The sequence below is a fragment of the Vigna unguiculata genome, chromosome 3 (assembly GCF_004118075.2).
Source record: "Vigna unguiculata cultivar IT97K-499-35 chromosome 3, ASM411807v1, whole genome shotgun sequence".
Classification (NCBI taxonomy): domain Eukaryota; kingdom Viridiplantae; phylum Streptophyta; class Magnoliopsida; order Fabales; family Fabaceae; genus Vigna; species Vigna unguiculata.
The window spans coordinates 64,567,923-64,590,934 of NC_040281.1; the positions used below are offsets into that span (position 1 = coordinate 64,567,923).

General features: G+C 28.6%; 2 protein-coding genes across 2 annotated transcripts; both read left to right on the forward strand.

The window, feature by feature from the left end:
- Positions 1-5,332: 5,332 nt before the first annotated feature.
- LOC114177155 (uncharacterized ENTR1 family protein-like) lies at positions 5,333-6,671 on the forward strand. The gene has a single exon (XM_028062410.1). The coding sequence runs from the start codon at positions 5,461-5,463 to the stop codon at positions 6,340-6,342; it is 882 nt and encodes a 293-aa protein (XP_027918211.1). The 5' UTR covers positions 5,333-5,460; the 3' UTR covers positions 6,343-6,671.
- Positions 6,672-17,644: 10,973 nt separating this feature from the next.
- On the forward strand, positions 17,645-22,605 carry LOC114176916 (homeobox protein SBH1). Its single transcript, XM_028062118.1, has 4 exons — positions 17,645-18,995; positions 19,363-19,606; positions 21,864-22,105; positions 22,195-22,605. The coding sequence occupies exons 1-4, from the start codon at positions 18,564-18,566 to the stop codon at positions 22,393-22,395; spliced, it is 1,119 nt and encodes a 372-aa protein (XP_027917919.1). The 5' UTR covers positions 17,645-18,563; the 3' UTR covers positions 22,396-22,605.
- Positions 22,606-23,012: the final 407 nt, after the last annotated feature.

Consider the following 23,012-nt stretch of genomic DNA (forward strand, 5'->3'; position numbering starts at 1 on the left):
TTTCAGTGAATTTTGAAATTAGTCATGCTTCCAGATTTTATACAAATTTAGTGCTTCATCTTTATAAATGCGTGAATTTAGTCTTTCTTACTAAATTTTGTTAACTTTATTTGACATTTTAAACGCATTTTATGATAATATTTGAATTAACATTGAAGCGAAAATGTGTTAAATAGTGTAAATAATTCAAATACTATTATGAAATGTGCTTGAAACGTCAGATAAATTTAACAAAAATTTGTTAAAATGATTAAATTCACGCATTTTTAAAGATTAATGACTAAATTTGTTAAAAGTTTTAAAGAGGAACTAATTCAAAATTTCACTGAAACTTGAGGGATCAAAAACATATTTAACCCTAATTTTTTTATCATAAAAAAAATTCAAAATTAATTACAACTTATCTAAATATCATTTTACATTACTTTTAACATCAAGGACAATTTGGTAATCTTACTTTATTATCTACTAAATTTTAATTTTTATTAGTCATATCATTCAAATCCTTCACAAATTTAACTATCAAATCAACTTCATTATCATCTACAAATCTCTTAAAAAGAACAATATAAACTTCACCCTCAAATCTACCCAAATCAATCTTTTTTCTCTCCCTAAAATCATTCATCTCAAAAAAAACACACCCTTAGTGTGGTTATTGTAGAGAAAATAGTTATCTTCTGTCCTATTTTTTTGAAAAATAAATCAATCAATCAAATATATTTATCTAAAACAAGCATTAGTCCCACTTAATACTAATGATGGAATACTTTAGAACCGTTAATTTTCTCTCCCATTTCATAAAATTGAGAATATTAAAATACACAAAAATGACATCAAATTAGGACATTTGAATTATAAAAATGAACAAATGGGATTTGATAGTTTGTAGTTAGTATCTACTCATAAACTCAAACTTATTAAAATCCAAATTGATAAATTTAAAACTTAGCTTTTGTCTTTCATAAAATTCAGTCTCTACTCATATTGATAGAGTAGGGCAAATCTTATGAAACCTAGAGAAGGAAGATTTGATTGCATGTGAGTCGGATTTAATGATATCATTATGAAAATCTCAAACATTGAATCCTAATTATTAAAACACCAAACATAGACATTGCTTGCAAATATTGCAGGAAATTCAAAATCTATATGATTGCTGAGAATTTAGACAAAGATATTCATCGTTTCCGTATGGGTGAATTTGGATAAAACCTAATGAAGTAGCTTCAGAGCGAGAATACCAAGCATTACAATAATCTTAAACTGAAGTATTACGAAGAAAAACAGTAGTTAGATTGAGAAAATTGAGGATTAAAATAGTAGTAAGAAGAGAACAAGTTCCAAAGGATTGTACTTAACAAATGAAGACTTGAAAGAAGAAATTAAAAATGTGTTTGATGTTTTCGAAATGGTTAATGGGTAGCATGTGATTTTTCCCGAAGCAGTGATAATTGGTTGTGAGCTTAATGGGCATTAAGATGAGTTGGTTGGTGAGCATCACATCGTAACTAACAACACAAGAAAGAAGAGTGAGAGCAAAAGTCATTCAGAAATGAATATTGAATTGAATCAGAAAGAAAGAGGGAAAAAAATGAGCATAAAAGTCAATAGGGTAATTATGGATAGAGGCAATCGAGAACGACCATGCCTTAGTTTTGGGAGCCATGCCCTCCGATATACCCTCCCAAACCTTATATATAGGTCCTTTGTCCTGTGCTGTCTTCAATATATAGTTATGCTTCTTTCATTTTTTATGTCTAACGAGAAGGAACGTGGAGTTCAGATTTTTTATTGACTTTTTTTGTGTTGTTCATAGTAGAAAAAATCAGCATAGAATCCAAATTCAAAATAAATGATACTTAACAACAAATAACTTCATATATCACCTCTATGTCTTCCGATGTTACCAACTTTTTTAATGTTTAATCGAAATTTATGTCTCTTTATGATGTTACATGTACAATGTTAAGTTAGGGTTTGCTTCAAAGCGTACACTCACGTGTATGTATATATATAAACATGTAGTTTTGTTTTCCAAAAACATAAAAGTCACTCGTATGTTATTTACAAAAATTATGAGTATATATAGTCGATAGTGTAAAAAGTTCTTACATTATCAAATATAAATAAATTATTATATATAATAAGTTTGTCAATTGTATGCTAATTAAAAAAAAATTATAGTCATGCATGTAAAAATGAATGTTTAATTATGTCTTTGGTCCCCATTTTGGAGTCAAAATCTCAAAATGGTATCCATATTTTTAAAAGTCTCAAAATAGTCCCCTTTTTTGTTGAAACGTCTCACGTTTGCCCTTGCCGTTAATTCAACGTTGACGCAGTTAGAGGGAGTGTCACGTGTCAGTTCCTCAATTTTTTGAATTTTTTTATTATTTTTTTTTGATTTTTTTTTTTGATTTTTTATTTTTTTTTGAAATTTTTTTTTTTAAAAAAAATTGCCACGTGTCAAGCTGTCATCGTGCCACGTGGCAGTGACAGTGACACGTGTCAGTATTACGCCACATGTCACTGTCACTGCCACGTGGCACGATGACAACTTGACACATGTCAATTTTTTGATTTTTTTAAAAAAAATTCAAAAAAAAATAACTAACGGTAAGGGCACTTCCTCTAACGGCGTCAACCTTGACTTAACGGTAAGGGCAAACGTGAGACGTTTCAACAAAAAAGGGAACCATTTTGAGACTTTTAAAAATATGGGTACCATTTTGAGATTTTGACTCCAAAATGGGGACCAAAGGCATAATTAAACCAAAAATGAAAATAAAACGTATAATTTGTTTTAAACTAATATAACACACTATAGCATACTATTAAAATTTGGAGATGATTCTCCCAAAAATTTCCCATTTATTCTATCCGTTTGAATATGATTTCTTATTTGTCATTCTATACATATTACTTATATGTATAAAAATAACTAATCACAAGTCATTTTATAAATGGAAAAAAACTAATTTGTGTTCCCATAAATTATTTATGAGAAAAATATTATTATTATTATTATAAATTTTATTAATAATTTTACAACACTATTAGTAAGCAAACGCGTGATTTATCCATAAGAAAAAATGGCATTGTTTTTGCCTTGGCATCACATGACTCCTCTTTTTGCCCCCAAACAAACAAACGCCATTAACACTACCTTCCACTTACCTTTAGTGGGCCCCACTTCTGTGTCCACTAGTAAGGGGCCCACTTTAGATTTTACGAAACGAATGGGCTTGAGCTGGAGCCCATTTACGTTTGGGTTTATTCTTAGGCACTTCTCTGCCACTACATGACAACCGTAATAACCGTCTCATTTTGATGCATCCACCCTATCCCATGTCGCCATTTCAGAATTTAATGATTCATTTGTTTTATTTGCTCAATTTTATTAAACACAAAAATTATCCAAAATTTCTATTCATATTTTATTAACATATCTTTGTGTGCCCAAAAATTTTAAATTCAAAAACAAAAATACTCTATCAACAAGAACATAAATGATAAATGTGATGAAAAATTTTCAGCAGAGCATGATTGGTGTGTAATAATAGGGATAAAAGTCAACACTCACCAATTGGACACTATGGTTTGTCTCATGATATTGTTGATATGACATTATTCTACAACTGAGGAACCATATATGCATTGGTGTAAGATTCAGATTCAACCTTTTTCTCTATTTTCATACAAAACATTGTATTCATGTTATCTGCAAACACGTAACTACAAAAAAGGACTCCTTTCTATCATATTCTATCATCATAATAGAATATCCAAGAAGATAAATGTATACTAGTAAAGTTGGTGACTCTGAAAATCAAATTTGTATCTAATTTTACGTAATACACCTAAACAATGAACTTTGGACTAAAAATATATTGAATTCCATAATGATAATACAAGAAAATAAAAATAATAAAAAGACCCAATATGTGTCAATAAAATGCAACTTATCAATTATATATATAATATATGTAAATTAGATCTAATATAAAGATGTCAATAAAATCACTTTGTTTTACAAATTAATATAGTCATATGATTATAAATTATTGTTAGTTATAATTTCTAAAATATAATAATATCGTTATAAAATAAAAAGTATTGAAAAGAAAAATAAATTATACTTACAAATAATCTATAAATGATAAAAAGAAGAAGAGATAAATAAAGCAAAAAGTAAAGAGAATACAATTAGATACTTGCCCTATATAAGGGTCCAAAAGTATGAAACAACAAATGCCATACTCCTTATGTTACCCTTTTGTTATGCAGTTTTTATTATAATCTGATAAGTTTATAAAACATTGTGAATTTTTTTTTTCAAAAACTGAGTATTAACATAAAATATTAATATATAGAAACTATGATCGATGATTTTAAATAAAATAATGATATTTTAATCATTTTTAATTCATTATTTCAATATTTTTTAATTACTTATTTTATTTTTTTAATAATATAAAGTGATGATTTAAGAATAATTAAAATAATAGATTAAAAGTAAAAAATAAAAAATAAAAATACCATTATCTCTTTATGAATTTTCTTTTTGGAAAAAAATTAAAAATTATTTTTTTAGTTTAAAAATGTTTTACATACAATCGTATTAATCCATCGTCATTACATTTTGACGTGTTATGATTTCATTTGTTGAAATGATACATGTACGAAGGTAGAATCCACGATAATTTCCTATTCAAAGTGTACAATATGGGTAAAAATCCTTGCTATAATCATATTAATTCCAATCACGCCTTTTAAATCATACAGTCCTGGTTACTTGAGGAGAATATTTTTTTTTTTTTAACTTTAGTTAGAACCAAAAAGGACTTAAAATATTGAAAATTATTTGGTAGATTAGTTTATTTTATTAAATTATATATGTATATATATAAAATAAAGTTGGATAAAATTAATAGTGGAAGGATTAAGGGAAGAGAAAAGATAATGTGATGTCACATCTTGGAATAAGCATTGCAGAAGGAGATGAAAGTGGGGTTAGGTGTACCAAAGCTTTAGCATATGAATGGCTGAGTTGTTTAATTAAATACAGAGTAATTATCCTCTTTCCAACCAATAACTATATGCCAAATGGCATGCTTTATGTGACACATGTCCTCTCTCACAAATAAGATGAAACCTCATTTAACACTTTAAATTTCATTTCTTTTAAGTACATATTCTATTAATTGTGTTAATTTGTATAAATGATTGAAAATTTGACATTATCTACAAATAAATTCATTTAAAAAATATATTTCTCTTCACTTAATTTTATTTCTTGTTAAAAGAATAGAAGTTAAGGAGTTAAGTGTAGTAAAAGTAATTGGAAAGATTTTCCTTTCTCTCATCACATTCACATGTCACACACCAGCTCTTCAAAAAGGCCAAATATTGTTACTATCATCTTCACCACCTTCATTTCTCACTCTCAGAATCTCCATGGACACCAATGGAAGAAGCAGAAACAGTCCTTGTGCCTCACCAGAATTCGAGTTCTGGATGGTTCGAAACCCCTCTTTTCCACAACCTAACATTCTCTCCGCAGATCAACTCTTCGTCAACGGTGTCCTCCTTCCTCTCCACCTCCTAAACAAACCCCACCCGTCACAGACCCCACCCGACCCAGAACCAAAACCAGAACCGGAACCTTCCCCGGCCATAACTGACTCCACATCCGCCGCCACCCCCTCCAAGCGCTGGAAAGACATTTTCAAAAAGAAAAACGCGGAAAGCAGCAACGACGCCAAGAAGAAAGAGAAAAAAAACGGCGTCGCCTCTTCTGCGGAGCTCAACATCAACATATGGCCATTCTCCCGGAGCAGGTCCGCGGGTAACGCGGGGACCCGACCCAAATTATTCGCTCCGGCAGCCCGTAAAGCAAACAGCGCACCGTGCTCGCGGAGCAATTCGGCCGGAGAATCCAAGTCAAGGAAGTGGCCCAGCAGTCCGGGCCGAGCCGGAGTCCATCTGGGAAGAAGCAGCCCAGTCTGGCAGGTCCGCCGTGGGAAGAATCCAGAACCTCCGCCTCTCCACCACGAAAACAAACCGAAAAGTCGCCGGAGCAAACTCAGCGGGGGCGGGTGGAACAACCCAAAAACAAAGGTTTTGAATTTGAATGTCCCAATGTGCATCGGTTACAGACATCACTTGACGTGCAGAAGTGACGAGAATAGTGCCATTGGTGTCAGAGGCGCTTCGGATAACATCCCTGGCAGTGACAGTAACAGTGGTAACAGTAACCCAGCTCATGCCAATGTTGGGGGTAAGCTTTTTAACCTGCGCAGCCTCTTCACCAAAAAAAGCGTTGTAGCCTCTCACTAGTTCGTTCTCCTTCATTCTTCTGATTTTTCTGCCTTCCACAGTATATACATCATCATATAATATGTGAATTGTTTAGTATTTAGTTTACTAGTGATGTTCTTCTGAGTTTAGTTTATTTTTGTGTGAAAGAAAAAAAAAATGAAGCTAGGAGTCTATGTTTTGGTACAGGCTTTGCGCGTAACCGAAAAAGGTAGCTGTTTGAGGCTACAACTTAGGATTTAAAACTAGATTTTGTGTTTTGTTATGTTCCTGCGATGCTTTATCAGAATGTATTTATTAATTGTATTCTGACTTTTCCCACTTGATATCTGCAAGTGGGGTTATGACTCTCTCCTTTCTCGCTGTTTATATTTTTTAAAACAAAATTTTCAATTTGTCCTTTTCGTTCTGTCTTTGTGGTCAGAACTCGCCAGAGGATTTGATTTTGGTATTCGAGAGAGCAGAGTATATTCCAATGCTCACCGCAGCATGTGTGTTTATTTTCAGATAATTTCATTTTAATTATTAAATATATTTAAAGCGTATAATAGTTCCAACTTAACTTTAGCAACAAATCTTTATGTTACCAATTCAATTTGGTAACGAGTTTTATACACTTAGTTATTGGACACGGACTTGAGTTTGAGTTGTGATTGAGAGAAACCGTATTTATTAAGCAATTCTTATCGAGTAAAATTACCTATTCTTGTGATGTTTAAACCTTTTCATCTTTATCTTTGGAAGAGAAAGTATTTTAGATAGTCTTAATATTGTTATTCTCCTTCTATTTATCTTTGAAAATTGCATCTTTGAAAATTGTTTTTATGAAAATTTTATTTCTACAGAAATGTTAAATGATTGGTATGACATGTAAAACTATATAAAAGAAAGGAAAAGCAAAACAGAAAATTTATCTAAAATGAAGTAAAAACAAGGATGGTGAAAGAGGGTTTGGATGCCAAGAGAATGATTCTAGCTATTAGATAAGACACATTTTTATTGACAATTTATAAAATTAAATAAACTTACTATACATAATAACCATGTGTTATTGAATAAAAGAAAGTTAACAGTGTTAGTTTATGTACTATTAATTCGATAGCTACGGTGAGAATTAATTGCACTACCTGTACAGAGCTGATCACTTGAAAGTTAAATTTCTTTAGAACTATTTAATAAATTAATAAAGAAATTTTTATAAAAATGTCTGTTTAATGAAAAAGAAAAAATTTGACACCACTTAAAAATATTTTAGTTTTAATAAGTCGATCTATTTGAACAATATGATAGTAACATTTGACAATATTTTGAATCATTTAACTTTTGAAATTCTCTTTTCAAAATAAGATGTGGTATACCATGTTTATAAAGTTCAAGAAGTTTAACCTCAAAATATGGTTTGTTTTGTCTAAAAACATAATCCAGTCTTTAATTTAAGCCCAACTGCGGATCCTTTAGAAAACGAAACCGGCGACTTCTTCATGCAACTCAATATTTTAAATGATACAATTTTGAGTATAAAAAATATATATTTGAAACTGTATAATCTGAATATACAATTTATATTCTTTATTTTAGATTTTAGATTTTATAATTTAAATTTATTTCAGATTCTGAAATATATTCAAATTGTATATTTTGTAATTCAAAACAAATTGGGGATAAAATTAAAATTTTAAAACATATTGAAGTGCATGCATGAAAAAATTATGGAGCTGCATGAAGAAGTTTATTTTATTTATTTTTTACTTCTCGTATGTTTTGGAATGAATCAAACTGTCTTTTGTAGTGAGAGTTTATATTCCAGATTAGGGTGTCAAAAATTATGTTTTGTATAAAGATTGGGTGTGTGAGTAGCAAGGTGTGTGTGAGAGCAACATGGCCCAATAATGTGAATAAGTGACAGGGTAAGTCCATACGTGCATCTTGACATTAAGATATAATAATGTTTGTTGATTTTTTTTTTTCTCTCCTTCAACTTTTCTCTTCTGTTTTTTGTTTAGCATTCTTTACAAATTCAAGGATTAAAACTCTTCAAATACATTATTTAAAAAATTAATCATATATTAGCTATGAAATTTAGTAATAATAAAATTGATATTAACATCACCATTATTATTCTTATAATGATAAACTGATATTATATTTTATAAAATAGTAATTATATGTTAACAATATGTTATTAACATATTATTATTATATGTTAACAATTATTATAGTTAATAAAACTATTATTAACAATATGTTATTTATAATAATAATATTAATATTGAGGTTATTATTATTATTATCATTATCATTAGTTTATAACTAATTTTTTAAATAATGTATTTAAATTTTAGAATATTTTGTAATATTATAAAGAAAGCAAAAATAATGAGAGAAGATAATTTTTTCTAATAAATATTACATCAGAACATGTTATTCACAACTTATAAGTATTTATATTTTTACTGTAAGAAATGGTCATTATATTCATAAAAGCAAAACTAGTACTTATCCAGGTGTAATGAGCATCCAGTAACAAAAAGGAATCAAATTTAGGCAACAAAAATGATGTTTATATGATAGAAAATGATAGGTTAACAAAGTTTATTTATAAACTTTGAAAAACTAACTATTTAAGTAAAAAAGTACTATTTTATTACTTTATTTTAGTTAAAAAAATTATTTTAATTTTATTTATATAAATTTTCTCAAGTTTATCAAAACAAAATTGATCTAATCATAATTTTCCTTATATGATAGATGAAATTCAAAATGAAGCTAATCACAAACTTTAAACATCAAATGATTGGAAGTCCCTTGATAAATAAATAATAATGACAAAGAATTGCATATGTTGTTTATGGGCTAATAAAATAAAAATAAAATAAGAATATTAAATATAAAAAAATGGAAAGTGTATATATAACTTTTTTTCAACGAGAAAGTATTTAAGTGAAAAGACAGTAATGATTAAAAACAATAATAAATTATTATTAATAATTATATTATTTCATATAATAAATAAAATAATTGAAAGATAAATATAAATTAATAAATTAAATAAAACTGATTAATTTAAATTTTGATATTTTGCCAATTAAATTATTTTTATATAGTTTTTTAAAACATAAATTCTTTATTTATTAAATTTTATAATATTTTTTTTATTTTAACTTAAAATTTACTTTAACTTTAGTTTGTATTTCAGAAAATATTTATTTTAAATTATTTATAGTTTTGTCTCAAGTTGTATGCTGGGTTTTATTATTTTAGATTTTTTTTTTTCTAAAAGAGACATTGGAAGGATTGGAAACTAGTTACTCATGAAAGAACATATATAATATTATGATATAACTTTTACTTTTAAAAAGAAATGTATTTATGGATTTTTTTTATATTATTTAATATTTTCATTTGAAATTTTGATCTTATTATTGAATTCCTAATAAATTTAAATATTGTAATTTGTTTATTAAAATTTTGGATGATTATTTGATATTTTTAAAATTGTGGACAGTGAATTTTTTATATTGTAATTTTAAATAATATAATTTATTGATTTAATTAAGATAGATTATTATTATCATTGTTATATTTTTAATTATCGTAAGTACATTGGCTTAAGAGTTGAGGGTTAAAAATAATTTATTTTTAGATTAAATATATTTTTGGTTCTTAATTTTTAATGAATTTTAAAATTAGAAACAACTCTGAAAAGTAAATTTTATATATTTTAATTTAAATTGTATATTCTTACTTATATGTGTTTTTTGGTTTAAGATAAATATAGATATAGATATACATGTCAAAGAGAAAAGTAAATTTTAAATCACTGTATGTGGAAGATATTTTTGCAAAAAAACCATCTTTAATGCCATGAATATATAAATAGGTTGATGGAAGCACTACTTTTTGTCCAACAGAGCACACAATAGCACATCAAGTCAACATAACCCAATTACCAATCATCACTAATTGCTTCATGTTAATATAATACTTATCTTTCTTAATTACAACTAAACATAACTTAACAATGATTACCCCATCAAATCTAGTTTTTAGTTTTCCGTTGTGCAACCGTAGCTACCACCACCTTCCCAATTCATCTTCCACCATTCCAACTCCTTACTAATCAACTTTACACGTGAACACGTGTATGGTCAGCATAAATTCTGAAGCATTCCAACATAAAAAAATATTACTATATTTTACAACAAAAAAATGTACTTCAAATTCTTCTGTATCAAATAGCCTCTGTCTTATCTCAAGACCCAAAAATATGGAAAAAAAGATGAAGGAGTGGTGCTCTTCCATTAACGAAAAGCTAAATATGCTTATGAGAAAGCAAGATTTTAGTTTTGCTTTATGTTGGAAAATTGTGAACCAAGTGAAGAAACATCAATTATGTCTCGCACCAATTTCTGAACTAGTAACAAATTAAATTAAGTTCAAAAAAAATAAAACAAAAGTGACGTTAGTGGAGGAGAATACTAAGTAATAACTAGAGTAGTACAAGAAAACAAGAATAGTAATTAAAGTAGGGTTGTGTTGTATTTATAAGTTATGGCATACATGATACATATACATACATACTACATAATAATATAAGTAGGATTAAACTATAGCTTAAGAAATTCCTTTACTTCAACATCAATCAATTTTTTTATTTTATTTTAGTTATTTTCTTTTCTAAAATTAATTATGCAACATTCACATCAATGAGTCATTCATATGTTAGATATATGTTAACATATTGTTTTAGTAAAATTTGAATGTGAAAGGCTAAAATAAAAGTAGATGTATATAATTTTAGTGAAATTTGAATATGAAAGCCTAAAATGAAAATACATATGGTAAAGTAAAAGAGAGTGGATTAGTGATAAGAATATGTGAAGTGAAATGAGTGGAACCACGTAACATGCTATGAACAGGAACAGACATGCCATAAACAGAAGGCCAATAATATCTTTTCCCCTAATAGGACGCAACTTTATCATGATTTGAGTATAGATATGACTCCTTAATCAAATCACAATAATCATCAACATAAAAGTAAAACATTAATTATAACTTTGTCATTTTAATATTAACCAATTAAATCGCTAAATCTTGGGGATTCATGTCAAATTCAACTGTTTGTTTCAATAGTCACAGTTATATACAAGATGCTTGCCTCCTTCAAGACCCATAAACCATGAAGGGTCACTTTTATATTTATATTTACTTAATCTGCATTTTATTTGAGTAAAAATATTTAAAAATATCTATTATAGACAAAATTCTGAATTCCCACTTAAAAGAAAAGTTAAAAATGTTATTGTCCAGTGAATTTTGGATTTATTATATTTCAAAATTTTGAATTAATTTAGTTCTTTATTTTTCGAAATATGTGGATTTAGTTCTTTTAATCAAATTTTGTTAGGTTTGTTTGATGTTTCGTATATATTTCAAAATTATATTTGAGTTGTTTATATTGTTTGACATATTTTTGTTTTAATGTTAAATCAAATACTATTATGAAACGTGTTTGAAATGTCAAATAAACTTAACAAAATTTGATTAAAAGAATAAATTCACGTATTTCGAAGATAAAAGACTAAATTGGTCTAAAATTTAAAAATGGATTAATTTCAAAATTTACTGAAAATTAAGGGATAAAAACATATTTAATCCCTTAAAAAAAGAAAAATCAGTATTATACCAAGGAAATTTTAACTCCAATCATATTATTTTGGTCTAATTTCATCAACTCATCACCTGTTTTTTTTTTGACAAAAATTATCAATAATTATAGCACATTGTGTAACCTCCATGTTTAAAGCACTACTACGCATAGGTTAGATTGTTTAATACAGGCAAATAGTGGGGATGAAGTATATATATATATATATATATATATATATATATATATATATATATATATATATATATATATATATATATATATATATATATATATATTAATGTAATAAAAGAATACAATATTAGTACATTATATTTAAATATGTTATTTTATTTGAATTGTAATATTTAAGGTAATTATTAAACACGTGTTCTCCTTTAAATATACCCTGTTATTTCTTTATATCACAAATTGATTCTCAAGGGTCAACAAAGTTATATACATTAGACTGTTCTTTCTTACATATGTCTATGATATGTGATTTTAATAACAGTTAGTATAATATTACTTATATAATTAATTTTGGCTTAAATACTTTTTGGTTTTCATTTTTGTAGTATTTGTTGCGGATGATCCTCATTTTTATCAAATATTTAAAAATGATGCTATTTTGATCGAATGTTTAGAATAGTCCGAATTAAATTTTTAAGTAATTTAATTTTTATTATTTTGAAGTTTCAGATCTAAAACCCAACTAAATAGTTGGGCGATAAAAAAGTTCAAACCGACAAAAGATTTCCAATTCTAAATTCAATGTCGATTGCTTTGATAACGTTTTCAATTACTTTTTAACCATAATTTAGACTTCAATTATTTAAAATACAAATAAAAAAAAGTTTTACTATACAAGATGCTACAAAAATAAATATAAAATTAATTCTTGATACATGTCTATTGAATATAATATTATTTGTAGATTGTTAGAACTCATTAGAAAACAATTTACATAATATATAATACGCAAATAATATAATATACAATATATATATATATATATATATATATATATATATATATATATATATATATATATATATATCCATTGTAATTCCAAAATTAATAATATATTCACTTTTTATTTAAATCTTTACATTAAAAAACAATTTCAGATGTTAAAATTAGTTTTGAAAGTAATTTAAAAACAATTAGGGAATCATGACAAAATGAGAAAATGGTAACAATTATATAATATAATGAAACTAGAATCATACTTTAAAGACACTAAATAATAAGAATTATCTTATATTTAGATAAACGATGGAGTAAAAATAAAAAAAAGTATATAAATTATTTTTTATGTAATTTATTTATTTTTCATTTTCTTAAGCATGTGTTTCTTTTTGTTAATTTATTGTGTAAATGGGCAAATATGCAAGTGGGTAATCGAGGCATAAAACATCTTATTGTCTCGGTCCAACTAACCCGAATCATAAACATGCATTATGCCTCAGTTATACAACCAATCGAGGCATAAACATGCAGAAATATTATTAAAAAAGTTTAAATTTTTTGAATTAAATGACCTTATCTCTCTCGGATGTGTGAAAAATCAAAGTTTAAAGTCTTTTATACCTCAGCTGAAAAGGAACCGAAGAAAAATCTTCATTGTTTAAATTAAAAAGTTTAAAAGAGCGTTTGACATGCATTATGCAAGTGGATAACCGAGGCATAAAACCTTTTTTTGCCTCGATTATTATGATAGTCGAGACATAAATGTTTGCTAAAATTTGAAAAATGTCATTGCGTTTCGATATGTCTCGTTTTCGCAAGAACTAAGACATAATGTTCGATTTAAAAAGCCATAAATGTACTACTGAAAATGAATTAGTGAATATGTTGGTAAAGTTTGTTTTCTTCTCTCATAAAATCGTGAGATAAGTGATAATATTTTACTTATACATTGTGATTCACCCCATTGTCCTTCACTTTGAGTACTGATTTATGTTGTGTTTCGATTGGGGTGTGAATTTGGGGTAGTAGATTTGTGTTGATTTGAGTCGGCTTGTAGGTGAATATGAGGTTGTTTAGATTAAGAAAAATATAGTATGATTTGAGTGGATATGAGTGTAAAGTTTTTTAAAGTTTGTGTATGATGTGATTTGTAAAATTTAATAAATTTTATTTTTAATAAATTAAATTGTATGATTACCAGTTTACCCTTCAATATAAGTAAGAGAAATGATATTAAAATAAATTAAAATTGTTATTTAAAATTAGAAGAATATAATTTATTTATATTATCATTAATAATCTGAAATAATTTATTAATATTCTTAATAATAACATGAAATAGTTTATAATATACACAATTTAATTTAACAAACAAAAAATATATCTGGTCATATTTAAATTTATTTTATTTTATATAATTAATTTATTTAAAAATATTTACATATAACAAATTACAAAATCACATTTATTTGAATTTTGTTTCTCAAGAATAATAATATAATTATAATAATTAATAATATTATTAAAAAATTAATTTTAATTATAGATTTAAATATACATTTGATTCCTATTTTTTTATTTAATTTTTGTCCTCATTCTCGTTTTGTTTTCAATTAAGTCATCATTTTTATTAAATTTTGGTCAATTTAGTCATTTTGACTAACGATATTTAAGTAATTAACGTTTTTCAACAATAGATATCACGTGTAATTGCTTTTTTAACATAAAATCATGTTAGATTTGGTTTTAAAATTGATTTTAAACTGAAAAATTCACATTCAAATATAAGCTTATATTATTAGCTTGTGCGTCAACATAATTGATTATTCTAAAATCAATTTCTCAACCCACTCCCAAACATGCTCTTAATGTGATGAAGTAACTTTACTTGCATTTCTCTTTAGGTGAAAGAGTGTGAAAATTTGAAATTTACTCGCAATTCAGAACTCTTAATTTTCTAGATCAGTTAAACCAAACATGTTCCGTACCTTATATTTTTATATATAAACAATACTTATGCGAAGCCAAACATTAAATTAATAACATGTTATACATAAGAAACCTTTCCATAACCACCCTTTCAAATGAATAAAATAAATTGCTTTGAAGTAACTCGTAAAAAGAAAATTATTGTAATAAATAATAATAAAATAATAATATTAATTATTACAATAGAGAAAGAAATAATAATAATAATAACAGTAATATATATATATATATATATATATTAATTTTAATTATAAAATTAAAATTTTAATCAATTAATTTTTTATTTATCACATTTAATTATTCACACATTTTTATTTTAAATATTTCTATTTTTATTTTCTAATCTCTTAAAACAAACAAACGATGTAAAACTTGACTTTCGGATTTCTTCAAATTCATTTTTACATAGTATTTTTTTTTTTCTGTGATAGGTACATGAATATTAAAAGCTAATGGTGATTGTTAATTTGTAGATTTGTTATTCTTAGAGTATCACAAATTTTGATTTTGAAAGAAATTTGTTGCAGTGAAATCTCATTTTCATTATTGTTTTGTAATCTAAAACGAATGGGAAAGAAAAAGTGGATATTACTAGGAACGACTATATGAACAGGAGAAAAATGGACAGAAAGTTGTTTTTATAAATAATAAATAAATATTGTTTCGTGTAAATAGTTTTTAGGTATATATATTTTTGTTCAATTAGATTTTTATTTTTGTCAAATTTTAATTAATTTGGTCATGTTGATTAATTGTGTTTAAATTATTAATGTTTTTGAATAGTACAAATATGTCAGTTTCTATTTTTCATTTTCAATTTTTAAATTTTTTAATATCATAAAATTATCCACGTATTAAATTATAATTATGTCACTTATCAATTATCAAAACTAAATTGTGACTTCACATGTAGATAAAATCTTATAAATTAAAAAAATTAAAAAAAATAAATTATAAAACCAGTATGACATGTATCATTTAAAAACATTAACTATTTAGTTAAACAGTTTCGATCAAAAATACCAAATTAATAAAAAAAACTAAATTAAATAAAAATAAAAATAATAAGAGTAAATATATATTTAAATATAACTTTTAATAAATGATCTCGTTTTGATTTACTTACATTATGTAGTATGATATAAATTTAAAGAATTTATTTACAGCTCTGTGTATCTCCATCCATGCATCATTTTCGAACTCACTGACCTACTGTCTTCTCCGTCCGTCCCATCCGTCCATTCATTCTTTTATTATTTTAATTAAAAATCAAATAAAATGGCTTTCTTTTTTTCAATCATAAAACTGTTGATGAATGTGACATAAAACAAAAGGAAATTTATTTAGAAAAAAAAAGAAAAAAAACTTTGGCAAGTACTCGTTAGCATGTTTATGTTATGTTATAGAGGTAGACGCCTAGTTGACAGATTCGCCTACTCGCCCACCCTCCCTTCTTCAAAACCCTAATTTCAACTTTTTCAGTTCTATCGATCTATTATGTCCTACTATCATAACTAACAAACCCCTATTCATCTAATTGCTCTTAAAATTCACTCACCAATCAAAAAGTCATATTTCAAAAACAAATGAAACCAAAGTTATTTTGGGAGCCACAACTTTTAGCTGCCAAAAACAATGTAGATACTTGATTAGGAAGAAATTATACAGATTTTGGATTATTACACGAAAAGTTATATTTTAGATTCAAGATTTTGCCGAAAGAATGATAGAAAATCAGAAAAAAAAATTCAGATGTATGAATTTTCTCCATTTTTATGAACTAAATGAATAAATTATTCTTACTTAAATATAATATACAGTAAAGAATACCTACGGTTTTCGAATGAAAAAAAGAAAATCAATTCTAAAGATAATTGTTGTATTGAGAGTGGAAACAATAATATTTTACAAGAAATATTTTGCACAAATATGAGATAAATTTAAAAGATGTAATGTCACAATATAGTCGAATGTATAAAAAAAACCTTATTTTTTATCACAATTATATTTCTTATCAGAATATAATATTAATTGAAAAATGTGCAAAAACTATTAATTTTAGAAAACCGTGGATTGATTTAATTAAGATTTTTTCTATTTATTTTATATATTTAATTTAATACAATTTAAATGATTTGTCTCGATTATATTTAATTGCATGATAACAGTTCATTATTTTAATGTTTATTTGATAGATACTATTTGAATTGAAAAGAATTTCGAATACGTAAAAGTAAAAGTAACGAAGATACCGAAAATGAAATTTATGAATTATATTTTATAGGTATAGTTGTAAATTCTTTTTTAATTATTATTGTAATTTATTTGATCTGGGTTCAATCATCATCTCATATTTAAAAGGTATAGGAAGAGAAAATAGTATAATAATTTAAAAGATATGAGTGGTAATTTTGAGGAGAAAAAGAAAATGATGGATGGGGTGTGTAGGTTGGGAAGAATTAAATGGGGGATAAGAATCTGAAGAAAAGCAGAATTTAATTTAGGTAGAGAGTAGCACATGTGTTTATTATTTGGGATTATTAATGAGAGACATAACCTATAATGCTAATGCTAGAAGACTAGAGAGAGAATTACAGTGCAGTGCAGAGAAGAAGAGACATTCGGACTGTCCCACAAGTTTTACCAGCTTTATTTACTTAACTGCAACACAACAACAATAATCTCATATTAGATGCTATATGCTACACTATCCACACTCACTCAATTCTAACTCAGACAAAAGGAACCATAATCATGTCTACTTCCACACAACTTCTCAATTATAGAAAACTCATATATTATCTCTTTCCATTTTCAAACTAGGTAACAATGTCCATTACTTTATCTCTTTCATTTTTTCACTCAAAATTTTATCAAAAGAGTCTCTGTGAAAATAGTTGCAAGGCTGATTCCGTGTCATCCATCATCGTCAGTATTTTACTTGTTGCCTCTCCCTCGATTTGATCGTTCCTCTCTCTCTCTCTTCTGAGAACTGAGATTTGAGAAAGAATTGCTTGCGCTGTTTGTTTCTCTCTCCTGCTTTTCTTTGCAGTGCAGGAAACGAGGGGGAGAGTTTCATTGGGAAGGTAAAATCCACCCTTTAGTTGCACCATTTCCTCAGCCATTTACATCACCATCCACCACTCTCTTCTTTTCTTCTTCTACTACAACAAATCCCAGTCAGTTTATGCGTGCATCTTTCTCTTTTTCTCTCTCTCTACTCATGCTCCACTGAGAGCTTCAATGGGTGGTGTTAAAGGTTTATTATAAGAAAGACCCAGCACCCGTTTTCCAAGCAAAATTGCTTAGATTTTGTCAGGAAAGCCACAGTAGGGGATAATAAAAAACAAGCTCTTCCACTTCGTGCATCAGACCAGAACTACAGCAACAAGATCACTGTTTTGGATTTTTCTGTAAAAGGCCTGAAACTTGAAGCATAAAATCCGGGGGAACCCTGAAGACAACTCATCTCGGGAGCAAAAGTAGAGGGAGAGAGAAAAAGGAGAGAAGGGCTTAATATTTTATTTTTTCCTCTTCATGTGATAAGCTGAGTTGTAAATTTCTGAATATAATAGGTAGGGTGAACGGATAAGAGTGTGGATGGGTGTGTCTGTGAATTGGTGAGGAGGCAATGGAGGGTGGTTCTAACGAGGCTTCCAGTGTGATGGGTTTTGGAGAGAATACAAGTAGTAGTGGGGTTTGTCCAATGATGATGATGCCTTTAGTGACTTCTCATCATGCTGGTCATCATCCATTAAATCCTAATCTTAATAATCCTAATCGTAATCTTAATGAACACACGAACACAGACACTCTCTTCCTTCCCATGCCTAGTACTAATAACAATCACCACCCAAACCCAAACCGCAGTAGCATCCACCACATTAACCACAACACCAACACCTCTGAGTTAGGGTATTTCATGGAGATCCACAACCGCAACACGAACAACAGCAACAACAACGATGGAAGTTCCTCTTCTTCTTCTTCTGCTGTGAAGGCCAAGATCATGGCCCATCCTCACTATCACCGTCTCTTGGCAGCCTACGTCAATTGTCAAAAGGTGAGGGGAAGGAAAAAACACAAAAGGTTAACCTTAACTCATGATATCCATTGACCCAACGTTCCCCACTCGGGTCAAAAGTAGTTAAATATAGACAACCGGAGTGATTGAAAACGATGCTTAATTAATTTATTCACTCTTTCCTTGGTAAGTTCGGATCTGAGTTGTGACATGTGAAGTAATTCTTTTATTAAAGTAAGTAATCCATTCATACCAGTCACAAACTACGTATTATTATTATATTTAAAGTAAAAGAAGTTGTTGTAGAAGTATAAACCCTTTAAAGATGGCTAGCTTAACTATTAATGATAAGCATGATATTCGGTCTTAAGGGTTTACTCATACAGTTGATGAACCTGCTTAGCAGGTTGGGGCGCCACCTGAAGTGGTGGCAAGGCTAGAAGAAGCATGTGCATCTGCTGCAGTGACTATGGCAGGTGGAACCGCTAGAATCGGTGAGGATCCGGCGCTGGACCAGTTCATGGAGGCTTACTGTGAGATGCTGATCAAGTACGAGCAAGAGCTCTCCAAACCCTTCAAGGACGCCATGCTCTTCCTTCAAAGGATCGAGTGCCAGTTCAAATCTCTTACTATTTCTTCTTCCGACACTGGTGATTCATAACCTCTTCTCGAACTCCAACTTCTATTTCTATGTTTCTTATTCTTTTAATGTTTGTTTTGTTGGGTGTTTTCCTGTTTGATGTTTATTAATTAATCGAATATCTTTGCATGTCTGTGTTTTCAAGGATGTAGGTTCTGGGAAAGTTGTTAAAGAACGAAATTAACTGGGTGCTTGCTTCATCCAACTTTTTTATGTTGAAATGTTGAAATAAGTTTGCTGACATTCTGTGTTTTGTTTTCATTATAAAAGATGTTTAATCGATGTAGAATATTTGTCTTTTCTTTGTTTAAGAAGACTTGAAACACTGGCATGGGTATGTATGTAAATATCTTATTGGTGCTCAAAACGTGTTTTTTCCTGTCAAAATGTGAATGGGTGGTACCTATCTGTGTAACTATGTTATCGGTGTTAGTGCATTGAATAAACTTTTGTTGGCATCCTATAAATTCTGCTCTTCCTGTGTTCCCTGATGATATTGACACCATTTCAGCCTTTTTATTTTTGGAAATACAAATCTTTACCTAAATTCTTTTCTGTGTTTCCCTATTTGATTTTACTGCTCTCTCTACTTTGCTGTTGTTTATTTTGCATCTGGGTGTGAAGAAAACTCATGCTTAGTGCAGCTGGAATGTGAATTTGGTTTTGGTGGAGAGAATCTAGGGTTTCTTTAAACTGGTGCTAAGAGTGTTAATTGCGTCGTTGTTGGTGACTAGGAATGCCAAATGCTCAGTGCAGTGAAACAAATGGCTCTATAGAGGCTCTTAGAGCCAGTTGCAGGAGATATTTAGCAAACAATGTTCGATAATATAAAATATTACATTTTTGCACTGCATTTTATCAAATAAAAAGTAAGTAGTACTTTTAGCTATTCATCATCATTTTGCTCTAAAACAATTCATGATTTTGCTAAACTAACATTTAACAGTTTATATGCTGGTAAATTCATGCGTTTTAGATGGGTGGCATTTGTTTTTTTCAGAATCATTGTATCTGTATATTGTCATTATTTATCATGTGTTTGTGGCCGACGGTGCAATGCACATTGCCGTGGTTTCTATAACTGTATCTTTGACATGATAAAACTACACATTGGTGTGTCCATAACGGGAAATGGATGGTTACTGGCTATATGTACATCTTCATGGTGCTAACGTTGCTGATTGAAATTAGCATTTGAATGTGACAACCATCGATATTTGTCAAACTTTGCTGCTTGAGCGTTCATGACTACAGTGAACAATAGTTGGAAACTTTTTCGTGTATTGCCTTGCATATAATTACACCCGAGATTTCTTAAATATTGATCCATTTATGTGTGAGCCAAGAGTGGTGCATGATCTTCTGTTGATGTAAAAGAACAAATCTTCACGTTCATGGGTTGATTCTGGATAGAGGGTCCCTCGGCAATTTGTTTCTGTTGGTGTTTAACAAGTAAATTTTTTTCAGTGGGTTCAATTATTATTGTTATTACTGCTTCTGTTGTTGCTATTAAATTCTTGATGGGTTTAATTCTTCCATGACTAATGGCAATATCCTTTTGCTACTACTACTTTGGCCCCTCCAAGAACGTGGCTGTATGAGTATTGTTGCATGTGATTTTAGATCAAAATGACGGTGATTACTGTGGTGTTTTTGCTTTAATTATGAACTTTTTGAAAGTAATTCAAATTTTACCCTTTTTTTCTCTGCATTTACAGTGGCCTCATGCTGCAATTGAATTGTTACGATTGATAAATTAGTCTTGCACAAGTTAAATCGGTGGCAATCACATTTGAAGAGTATAGTTAGTCCTCTTTTCTAACGTTGTTGGGTTTAGGTATTTTCTGTCTCAAAGTATAGATATGGAGTCACTGTCTGTACTAGGAGATTGAATCATTTTAAAATCCGACTTTTGTTCATCATTCATTGTTTCCTAATTAATGTAAGATGTACTGTTAGTCATGCTTTATGTAATCGTACCATCGAGTCAAAATCTGCACGAACAGTAGTACAAGGTAGAGAGGTTTGGTAGTAAAATATATCATATCTATGCTTTTAATAGTTGTATTGTATAGATTTGATTGTAGTAGAGAGTTACGTTTTGATAATAACTTCATCAATGCCTGAACTTTACTATGCCATAAGACCATAAAAAACTTCTAGAAACGTTTTACATTAGCCTTTTCCTTTCTATTTCTTTCTAAGTCTTTCTAAGTGTTTCTAAGAAATATCGTGTTCTTTGTGTTTGTAATTGGGTTGAACACCAGCTTGTAATGAAGATGGTGATAGGAATGGATCAACTGAAAATATGGATGTACGTAACAACATGATAGATCCACAGGCAGAGGACCAAGAACTGAAAGGTCAACTCTTGCGTAAGTATCGTGGATACCTAGGTAGTTTGAAGCAGGAATTCACGAAGAAGAGAAAAAAGGGGAAGCTGCCGAAGGAAGCAAGGCAACAATTACTTGATTGGTGGAGCAGACACTACAAATGGCCTTACCCATCTGTATGTTGCATCTGTTAGTTTATGTTTTGTGAAACATGTTTGTTAATGATGGTGTTTTTAAGGAAATAATTTACGAGGTGGTTGAACAGGAATCTCAGAAACTGGCTCTTGCAGAGTCAACAGGGCTGGATCAGAAGCAAATAAACAACTGGTTTATTAATCAAAGGAAACGACACTGGAAGCCTTCGGAGGACATGCAATTTGTGGTGGTTGATCCAAGCCATCCACACTACTACATGGAAAATGTTCTGGGCAATCCCTTTCCCGATCTCTCCCACACAATGCTCTAGAAAACCTTTTAATCTGCTCCAACCAAACCTATGTGTTCTGTCAAAAATTCAAGGTCTTAATCATATATATAATAAGTATGTTACTTTAGTCAGTAAGTAACCATATTTACACAGTAAAAAAACATGTCTCAAATGTTAATCTTAAAAAGGATTTACCTTCTGCACTTGTAATATTAATTCGTAATGAAGTCTTTTTCGTAATTCAGTAATTAATTTTCTCGAGGAATTCTGCATGTTCATAAAATATTGGTGGCCTCGTAAATTGTCTTAAAATAAATTATTTTTATTTTAGTTAATGGTTGTTTTCGTTCTCACTTGTCTTAGCTTGAACCGATAGCGTGGGTAAATTACCTGTTATTCACATTAATTGCCGTAATAACCTGATTAGTTAAAGATTTAAATTATAATTATAATTCAACTTTTAGAAAGGTAATAATAGCTATTACGAGACCAAATTTGTATACGTGGTTGAAATTATACTGCAATACGTATTGGGACAGCCCAAGAATACGATTGCAATCTCTACGATAAATATGTAATATATACTAGGATAATGATATTTTAACTTTTTTGTCTCATTTTTAACCTAACATTTCAATTATCATTAGATCATTACA

Bases quoted from the DNA above. Each gene is read 5' to 3' on its own strand.
- LOC114177155 (XM_028062410.1), top strand. From the start codon at position 5,461: ATGGACACCAATGGAAGAAGCAGAAACAGTCCTTGTGCCTCACCAGAA.
- LOC114176916 (XM_028062118.1), top strand. From the start codon at position 18,564: ATGGAGGGTGGTTCTAACGAGGCTTCCAGTGTGATGGGTTTTGGAGAG. The intron at 19,607-21,863 runs GTGATTCATAAC...GTTGAACACCAG, and splicing joins TATTTCTTCTTCCGACACTG to CTTGTAATGAAGATGGTGAT. The intron at 22,106-22,194 runs GTATGTTGCATC...GTGGTTGAACAG, and splicing joins ACAAATGGCCTTACCCATCT to GAATCTCAGAAACTGGCTCT.